Source organism: Pimephales promelas, chromosome 6 (assembly GCF_988280905.1).
Source record: "Pimephales promelas chromosome 6, fPimPro1.hap1.1, whole genome shotgun sequence".
Classification (NCBI taxonomy): Eukaryota; Metazoa; Chordata; class Actinopteri; order Cypriniformes; family Leuciscidae; genus Pimephales; species Pimephales promelas.
The window spans coordinates 40655421-40665665 of record NC_142774.1 but is presented as its reverse complement, the minus strand read 5'-3'; the positions used below and the strand labels follow the sequence as shown (position 1 = coordinate 40665665).

At 38.1% G+C, this 10245-nt stretch overlaps 2 protein-coding genes across 2 annotated transcripts; both read right to left on the bottom strand.

The window, feature by feature from the left end:
* Window positions 1-635: 635 nt before the first annotated feature.
* On the bottom strand, window positions 636-3483 carry LOC120460556 (2-oxoglutarate receptor 1). Its single transcript, XM_039648381.2, has 2 exons — window positions 3349-3483; window positions 636-1777 (listed from the first exon to the last, which is right to left on the bottom strand). Exon 2 carries the CDS (start codon window positions 1768-1770, stop codon window positions 748-750), a length of 1023 nt encoding a protein of 340 aa, XP_039504315.2. The 5' UTR covers window positions 1771-1777; window positions 3349-3483; the 3' UTR covers window positions 636-747.
* A 4183-nt stretch (window positions 3484-7666) lies between these two features.
* On the bottom strand, window positions 7667-9154 carry LOC120460561 (2-oxoglutarate receptor 1-like). The gene has a single exon (XM_039648385.2). It carries the CDS (start codon window positions 9076-9078, stop codon window positions 8074-8076), a length of 1005 nt encoding a protein of 334 aa, XP_039504319.2. The 5' UTR covers window positions 9079-9154; the 3' UTR covers window positions 7667-8073.
* Between the last annotated feature and the right edge of the window lie 1091 nt (window positions 9155-10245).

Here is a 10245-nt window from a genome sequence, read left to right as displayed (position 1 = left end):
AACGAGTGAATGAGTGCAGCCGGGTTTGTGTGTAACTTACTGTTGGCGAGATGAGAGAGAGAGAAAGCACAACTGGTATTGTGGAATAGAATAGAATAGATTATACTTTATTGTCCCCTAGGGGAAATTTGTCATGGACATAAGAGTGTGTAGTAGTAGCTGCCTTTACAGATAATAAAAAACACGTACAAAACAAATAACATTAATAATAATTAGGGCTGTCAAACGATTAATTGCGATTAATCGCATCCAAAATAAAAGTTTGTGTTTACATAATATATGTGGGTGCACTGTGTATAATTATATATATATATATATAAATACATACACATGCATGTATATTTAAGAAAAAAATATTATTTCTATATAAAATTTTTGATATATAATAAATCTATATACAGTATATACATGAAAATATTTCTTAAATATATACAACCATATGTGTGTATTTATATATATATATAAAATAATTATATGCACCCACGTATATTGTGTAAACACAAACTTTTATTTTGGATGCGATTAATCGCTTGACAGCCTTAATAATAATAATAATATTATGTGTCTATTATATGGAAAATGAGTATTGGAAGTGTTTCAGATATTTCAGTACTTCAGTATTTCAGATTTGGAATGACATAAGAGTGAGTAAATGACAGAACGTTCATTTCTAGGTGGAGTATCCCTTCATATATTGGTGATTTCACAGTGACGTTGACTCTGGCTCGTAAGACAGTGGCTTGAGTTTCAGCTGCTTTGCTCACGTGTAGTATTAGTCGTGGGTGTGTTGATCACAAACACTTTAATGATCCCCTTAGTCTTTGACATGAGCTGGTCACATTTAAACAGATCTTTGAAGGCCTGCTTAAAGTCCCTCGACAACGTGTAGAGCAGCAGGTTGAAAATGACGTTGATTACAGCGATCGGCCTCGAAATAATGTAGGCGGCGTGAGCGCCACGGTCCAGCATGCAGTCGGCGTCCGGAGTGAGTCTTGTGTAGATTCTCAGAGCTCGTAGCACGTGAAAAGGAAGAAAGCAAACAACAAAGCACGTTATTATCAACACGATGAGTCGCCTTGCTTTAACTCGTCTCTTGTTTCCCACATGAGGACCCTTCTTTAGCTCTTTAATGATGCGCCAATAGCAAAGACAGACCACGAGCAGAGGAAGCAAATATCCCAGGATGGTCAAAGCCCAACTATACGGCCAGACGATTTCAGTTTTGTTGCTCGCAAAGTCCAAACAGTATGTCTTATTGTCCGTTGGAACTGTCTCAAACATGTTAAAAATCGGCGCTAACTCGCCTGTCGTCACGACCCAAACCAAGACGCAAGCCAACACGCCCCATCGCTTCTGTTTGAGGCTCTGCATGTGCAACGGATGCACGATCGCCACGTACCGGAAGATGGCCAGACAGGTGAGGAAGAGGATGCTGCCATAGAGGTTGAAGTGGAACATGAATCGCGCAAAGCGGCACATGGTGACCCCCAGCGTCCAGCTGTCGTCAAGGACGTAGTAGTAGATCAAGAAGGGCAAGCTGACCATAAAGAGAAGGTCCGTGATGACGAGGTTCACCATGATGATGGTGCAGCTCTTCCAGGGACGAAGTTTGAGCACGTAGACCAGCAGAGCTATGATGTTTCCCACAGCGCCCACGATGAAGATCGCCCCGTATGTGGCGGGTAGGTAGTAGCGCTTCATGAGATCGTCCACTTCGGTGCAGTTTTCACTTGTGCTGTTACTCGAGCCGTAGTAAACCTGGCTCGCCATAGTTGTTCTTACAGAAGAAAAACATACAAAACATTGTTAAAGAGCGCACATCATGCAAAGTTGATATCCTAAAATTGATAGTATTTCAGAGACTGCTCTTGTTCTCTACTTGGCATTGAATTCCTGAGCAATGATAAACAGATGTGCATCTATCTATCCAACGAGATGCAATGAGAACCATGTTGTTTAACAATAGAATGAAGTCATCAAAACACTCTGAACCCTGATTCAGGACAGTTTTGATGACTTCATTCTATTTTTAAACAATAGAATATATGAGCTGAGTGTTTTGGTTTAGATTTTCTAAACAGACTTGATCGTTGTGACGAAAAGATTGAATTTAGGCTTTTATTCACATATAAATGTTGTTCAATGAACATAAAAAAGGTCAACCAAACCTGATTGATGCGCAAGAACAAACTGCATTGGTTCTTGCTGAAGCATTTTTGCACATCAAGCGAACATCCTTGAGCTTCCCTTTACCTCAACTGATGTGTGAGTTGGTTAATGTTTATATGTGAATAAAACATATGCTAATTGTCACAGACAGAGGGGTTAGTTGTAACACTTGTGTGTAACACACATAATTCAGTACTATTTTAATTGAATAGTTTGATATTGTTTGTGCATCGGTATAGACAGATATCCACACATCCATCCATCCCTCATCCAATCATCCTTCTATTGTGGATCAATATCATGGATATAGAGACATAGAAAAGGGCTGCACAGTTTTGCAATAAATAATAATAAATACAATTATAAATATTGTAATTGCAATTAAATTAGATTTGTGTGTGGCAGCTGCATGTACAATTATTATTAATAATAATAATAATAACAGTAATAATAATACAATTAGCTCAAAATAAAATTTTAAGGGTTTATTACATTAAAAACAGGCCATATTTTTAATAAATAAACAAGTTATCATTCATAGTACACTAAATTTTAAGCATTTTAAATTCCAACATTGTTTGTGAAAGTCCAACAAAGTTAAATTTATACTCAAACCTGGAAAGTTGTGTGGCTCCGTTTTCATTTGATTATCATTGTACACTTGGCGGCGTTGTAACACTGTGTTACAACTAACCCCGCTGTGTATTAGCCTACATATTTTAACCAGTCGCTAGGAATTGCTGTCATGTTTCAAAACGGTGCTATGTTTGGGCCAACAAGACAGTGATTAAGGCAATATAAAGTTAGATTTGGAAGCGTATCCAACCCAGAAATCAACAACAACAAAAAAAGCTATGATGAAAAAATTTACTTTCATAGTGTCAAAACACTCTTTGTCCAGTATATTCACGAAATATAATCAAAACTTTTCGCAAATTCGCGGGAGACCGTCTTCTGGCAGCGAGAGAATGTAAAAAGTCCGTGTTACATTTAACCCCGCGTTAGGTTGTGCCCCGCGCTCCCCTAATTATGCCAAAATTTTAATTTTGGGGTTAAATAACCTTTAAATAAATGTATTGTTTAAAGGATATGTTTACTGTACAATTAAAAAATGAAACGCCAAAATACTAGTAGAGCCAACAGCAATCAGTTTTTAGAAGAGGTGAATAGGCTACTTACAATGTGGTCTGATGCTCCTCATCCAGCCGCTGGTTCCTCAGAGAAACGAACTGTGGTGAGTTTAAACACCTGAGCTATCCTCCCTCTTCTGATGAACAGTTCCTGGTGATAAATGTCTGTCCCATTCATTTATGTCACATCAAAACACACAGGTATTATGATCTGTCAGCACATGATCCTATGGGCGGGATTTAGAGCCGTACAGGTCTGATCTTCATATTTTGGCTATGGGGAAGTGAGTTACAGACAAGCCCACATTACTTCCATTGATGTCAATGCTGTCAGAACACAATAACCTTTGAAGATTTGCACCGCTCATTTAAGATACCAATGGTTATTTTGCCATGTGTCACTGTTTAGCATGATAAACCGATCATGTATTGGACAGGTCGAGGAGCAATTATCATTCGAGCTCATACAGTTTTACGAGCACTGTGTCAAGAGAATAAATAGTGCTGTCCATATTGATATCCATCCCAAACAGTATTCAAGATCAAAATTAGTGCATCCAAAACGGAAGTTAGTAGACAATATATTGCAAATGGGTGTGGATTTCAAAGTGTGGATCGCTTTTTCCTTTTAGGTTAAAATAAAGCAAGTTCATCACTGTAAAAAGTTATACGATCAAAAAGTCAATAATTAAATCAATCTTAGGGAAAGTTCTCCAATTTAACCACTGGAGGGAGTGAAACACTTAAATATAAACTGAAACCCTATGCAGGCATAATATAATAGTCTACAGTTTATACAGTGCCAGTCAAAAGTTTATATTTTGTTTTTAATGCTTCTGAAAGAAGTCTCTTCTGCTCAGCAAGACTGCATTATATCACTGTTAAAAGTTTGAGGTTTGCATTTATGTGGTCAAAAATACAGTAAACACGGTAATATTGTGAAATGTTTTTACAATTTAAAATAACTTTTCTGTTTTGATTCAGCATCATTAGTGTTTTTCAAGATTGTTTGATGAATAGAAAGTTTAAAAACAGCCTTTACTTGAAATATAATCTGTATTTGTAACATTGTTTACCGTCATTGTTTATGCCAATTATCATTCCTTTTTTTTTTGTTCTTTTTTTTTTTGTGGCAATTATCATTAACGGCTGAGTAGATAAATATCTTTTGATTATTTTTAGAATATCAATACTAATTATTTTAATTAACAGTTTTATGAATAACCATGACCTATGTGTGAACTCCCTTGCGTGCCGGCATGCAGAGACTTCAGGTGTGTATAGTGACATAACATGCGTGTGTGTGCAGGAAATAAAACAATACATACCAGCGAAAATGCAAAAATGAAATGGCATCACACTGTGTGTGAGCTATGAAAACACTTTAGCGATGTTGTTTCCTTTTAGCAGTAAATCTGCACAGATTTGTGTTTTTTTTTTTTACAGGACAGTATATATATAGTGTGTGTATAACACTCAATGCTCTCATGCTGATCACCATACAGTATATTGATCATGTCCCAATATATTCATTATGACTGATCGTGAGTGAGATTTCTTTGTCTCAGGTTTTTTCTTTTCTTATCTCCAAGAAATGACATAAAAATTGAGACTTTTTCCTCTTGATTCATGCATTAAAAAAAATTCCCTTTAAATTCTTACCCACAGTTATATGTTCTTACCTGGCAAGGCAACTATAAAAAATTGTGCCACTTTTATTTATACTTTAGACCAAGTTTATGCTCACATGAAATGTATGGCCTGGTTTCACAGACAGGGTTTAGATTGTGGAACTGGGGGAGTGTATTCTGGGTTGTGAAATAGAAATGTTCTCATGCTTGGTTCAAGAAAGAAAGACGTCGCTATCCTCACCTCATTCAAATGTGGATTGAGAAACAGTTGTTTTTGTGATGTCATCACAGAAATGGTGCTTTTTGTGATGTTGCATAATTGTATATTTAGCTGTCACTTACTAGGCTATATAAAACTTCTTTAGACTGAGAAGCCGATTATGAACAGAGGTATGTCACCATACAGTCATGATCCACAAAACTGCAATTTGCACTGCAGATCTAGAGAAACAGCATGTGATTTCAGTTCACTGATGTGGACTTCTTCTCATACAGTTAACCAGGAAACTTGGAAAACCCCATTTCATTTTGCTCTTAGATCGAATCACCTTGGAGACTAAACAAGTGTTTATTTACAACAAATATGCTGAAGCTTCTTCTTCCTTTTCATCCAGTCAATGAGAGGTGTTTCCTCGTGTGTGAACAACTGATGAAATCTGAGGCGATTCTTGAGATACGGAGCTTCATCTAATTTTATTTCATTAGTTAATCACTTCCACTAAAGTGGTGACTTAAATTTGCATAAATTACAAAAAAAACAAGCCCTATTTTGCATCTAAACGGGGTTTTATGGAGGCTTCACATGTCCACTTCCTTTACTGTAAGACCTCAAAACATAAACATCAGCTGAAAATCCGCAGAATGCTGTTATACAAGAGAAAATACTTTCAATTGAGCAACTGAGATTAAATGTCAAAAAGCATTAAATTGTTCGTTGAGAAGTTTGAGTTTCACTCTCCAGAGTCAATTGTGTCATGCAGATATTATTCAAACACAGTGACCGCTGCTTTGACTGTAGTATTACTCGGGCCCTATGCAAAGACAGTGTGTAGGGGGCCCGCATCATCCCATGATCTATCTATACACTTTTTAAAAATAATAATAATAATAATTGAGTTCAAATATATATATATATTCTATAATAGAAAAATGGTTATACTGCATATCATTAATGGAAAAAAAATGAAGTCCTGAAAAAAATGAATACCGGAAGTACGTCTTTTAGTAGGGATACGACTCTTCCGGTTAGCTTTTTACAATGGTGGAGTCCGATAGATACCGCTGGACCAAATATCTCCGCAACGCGCTTGAAGTCACATATGCCGATGTGGTTCGGATGGTAAATGAAAACTCTCAAGTGGGAAAGTGTGAAAGCTGAGGTATGGCTGTCTACGTCCTGATGCAGAGAGCAACCCGGCACACTAGGCCTACAACAACAGCCGCGGGTAGCTCTAACAGTTCGCCAGTAAGGTAAACGTTTCTATGGTAACAGCGAGTTGGACCAATCAGCAGACGTTGCTACTACGCTTAGGATTGTGGGTAGTGTATTTTTTTTCATAAGATCGCGGAAAAAAACGTTTTTCTTTAAACAAGGTTGATTTCATACAAACATAGCTTCAACAGGAGCAAAAAACTTCGTTTCACAACCTCATAGCCAGTATTCCTCAGATGGTTTAGACACTAGGGCTGATGATAATCTAAATCCTTATCAAGAAATACTTTTGACCGGAAGTTCTGTATCCCTACTCCGCGTTCCGGAAGAAGGAAGTGTGACATAGGCATATAGACTTTATTACATGGCTTGGTAGAATTCCAATATAGAATGTGGTCTGTTATTTCTTGATAACACACCACTGCTAAGTATAACACACCGTCTATGTAAAACAGAGCGTTGCCACGCAGTTCCGAGTTGGAACGGACTATTTTCTTTAGCGGAAGCAATACAATCGTTCTTAAATCAATAAACTCATTTTTAAATCAATATTTTCAGTCAAATTATTGATTTATTTAGGCAGCCATGTAATAAGCGGGATAATAGCCAGGCGGTTGTTATAGCAAATACCACCCCTTCAGTCCGCGTCACGTCGGGCTCGGCTCTGCCTCACAGCCAATGGGCTCTATGCACGGCGTTATTTCCGGTGAAGGATTAAGGATGCTCGATAACTTCCGCCGATCATAGAGTCCAATGCAATACCGAGAATTTATATTGAATTTTATACTCCATGGTTATACTAATGAAACGTTAGTCACAAAAACAGATAAAACAGACACCCCTCGTTGTGTTTATGCTTCTTTTTAAAATTATATTAAATAAACAACTATATATAAAATTACATCTAAACGTATGTACGTTTCGTTTCAAAGATGGGAGGACAGTAAATATTGAAGACTCTGCCATAATCCCGTTTTCTCCGGTTTTCCTCCGCTTTAATCTACACAACCGGAAATGGACGAGCATCCTTACGTCAAATGCGGAACTTATGCGTGCATATAGCCCATTAATGTTTTGCATCGTGCCTAGATAACCAATCAAATTATGCAAATTGCATGCATGCTGTGCTCGTGGGAGCCGCCTACATAGCCCATAATCCCAAATGGCACAGTTCAATTGCACTGTCGGTCTTGTGGGCGTACAATGGCTTTCCCTCCATTAATGATGCCCCAGCTACTGTACTGTACATGCTAAAAAGTAAACAATGCAAATGTGAATCACTTTTACTGCTGTTAATCTTGTATGACAAACACCAAATTACTTACGCCATCATCATAAAGTCAATGTTTATGAAGGAAAGCAAGCACACAATGAATAAACACAGACATACGTCTGCCACAAACATAGTTACCATAAATGTACAGGAGTAATGCAATGGATTCTTTACGGATTTGCATCATTGTTTGACCATAGTGGCGGGCAACAAAGACCGTTTTTTAATGAAATGGCCTTGGTTACATCATATATTAAATAACAACTTTTATATTCCACAAAAGTAAGAAAGTCATACAGGTTTGGAAAGACATGAGAGTTAGTAAATGATGATAGAACATTAATTATTTACATGAATATTTTTTAGGTGGAGTCTCTCTTTATAAATTGGTGATTTCACAGTGACATGCCTGGTAAGCCTGAAACAGTGGCTTGAGTTTCAGCTGCTCTGCTCGTTTTTGATATTGGTGGTGGGTTTGTTGATCACAAACACTTTACCGATCCCCATAAGCTGGTCACATTTGAACAGATCCATGAAGGCCTGCTTAAAGTCCCCCGATAACGTGTAGAGCAGCAGGTTGAAAATTATGTTAAGCACAGCGATCGGCCTCGAAATAATGTAGGCGGCGTGAACGCCACGGTCCAGCATGCAGTCGCCGTCCGGAGTGAGTTTCGTGTAGACTCTCAGAGCTCGTAGCACGTGATAGGGAAGAAAGCAAACAATAAAGCACGTTATTATCAACACGATGAGTCGCCTTGCTTTAACCCGTTTCGTGCATCCCACATGAGGACCCTTCTTTAGCTCTTTAATGATGCGCCAATAGCAAAGACAGACCACGAGCAGAGGAAGCAAATATCCCAGGATGGTCAAAACCCAACTATACGGCCAGATTATTTTTACGTTGTTGCTCGCAAAGTCCAAACAGTACGTCTTATTGTCCGTTGTCACTGTCTCAAACATGTTAAAAATCGGACCTAACTCGCTTATCGTCACGACCCAAACCAAGACGCAAGCCAACACGCCCCATCGCTTCTGCTTGATTCTCTTCATGTGCAACGGATGCACGATCGCCACGTACCGGAAGATGGCCAGACAGGTGAGGAAGAGGATGCTGCCATAGAGGTTGAAGTGGAACATGAATCGCGCAAAGCGGCACATGGTGACCCCCAGCGTCCAGCTGTCGTCAAGGACGTAGTAGTAGATCAAGAAGGGCAAGCTGACCATAAAGAGAAGGTCCGTGATGACGAGGTTCACCATGATGATGGTGCAGCTCTTCCAGGGACGAAGTTTGAGCACGTAGACCAGCAGAGCTATGATGTTTCCCACAGCGCCCACGATGAAGATCGCCCCGTATGTGGCGGGTAGGTAGTAGCGCTTCATGAGATCGTCCACTTCGGTGCAGTTTTCACTTGAGCTTGAGTCGTAGTAAATTTTGCTTGTCATAGTTGTTCTTGCAGGAAAAAAAAAAACATACAAAATATCATGCAAAGTAGATCTCCTAAAATTGATATATTTCAGAGACTGTTCTTGTTCTCTACTTGGCATTGAATTCCTCAGCAATGATAAACTATCCAACGAGATGCAATGAAAGAAGAAAATGAGCCACACCAAGTGGGTGTCAGTGTCTGCGTTAAATTTAATAGTGTCAAACCATATTTTTAAAAATAGAATGAAGTCATCAAAACTGTTTCGATGACTTCATTCTATCTTTAAACATTGTTGACACTATTAAATGTAACGTGGAAATTGACACCCACTCGGTTTCATTAGAATCGGGTACTTTTTAGGTTATATATAGTTATTGAACAAATTGTACCTTCAAAAAAGGAGGTAGTGTTGCCGCGTTTCCACAACGCATGATGAGGGAACGTCTGCCAATTCCACCAACTGCGTTAAACGAAGCTATAATTTGTATTATTTAAAATTACTTTTCAAATTGCAATGCTTGTAGAAGGTCCCTATTGGCAATTCTGACCTGGTAGCCTTGAGTAAATTACCTTGTTTAAGATAATAATTCATATATAATTATCATTTAAGCTTACTATCTTCACTAACACAGACGAAAATGAAAAGACTATCAGTCAAAGTTCAGCTTTAGGAGCCGAAGAAATAGGGCAGGTTAAGGAGACTGAGAGAAAAAGAAAGATGTAGATGAGGAGCAGATATTGAAACAAATAATATATATTTGATATATTAAAAATATAACAGATTTTTTATTTTTTTTTGATAATGACACTTAATTCTAATACAGCATTGACAATGGCACTATTGATGATAATAATAATAATAATAAATATAGCTGCAAGCAGCCATTACCGGGGCCAAGCGCAAGAAGCGGCAACATATGCCAAAATGGCTAGGAGTGGCAGACCAACTGCAGCAAGGAGCAATTAAGGGCATTTTGAGAGAACTTTGGGCAAATGGCTAAAAAAATCACATAAACATTAACTTATAAGATGATTTAATGGGTTATCACTTTCGAACAATAGGTGGCGCAGTTCCGAAATAGATGTGATGTGGTCAGAGGGAGGTGACAATGACACATGCAAAGTTTGGTGTCAAAATGTGAAGGCATTGCAGAGATAAAGCCTAAATAGTAATTTTGGCAGC

Bases quoted from the DNA above. Each gene is read 5' to 3' on its own strand.
- LOC120460556 (XM_039648381.2), bottom strand. From the start codon at position 1,770: ATGGCGAGCCAGGTTTACTACGGCTCGAGTAACAGCACAAGTGAAAAC.
- LOC120460561 (XM_039648385.2), bottom strand. From the start codon at position 9,078: ATGACAAGCAAAATTTACTACGACTCAAGCTCAAGTGAAAACTGCACC.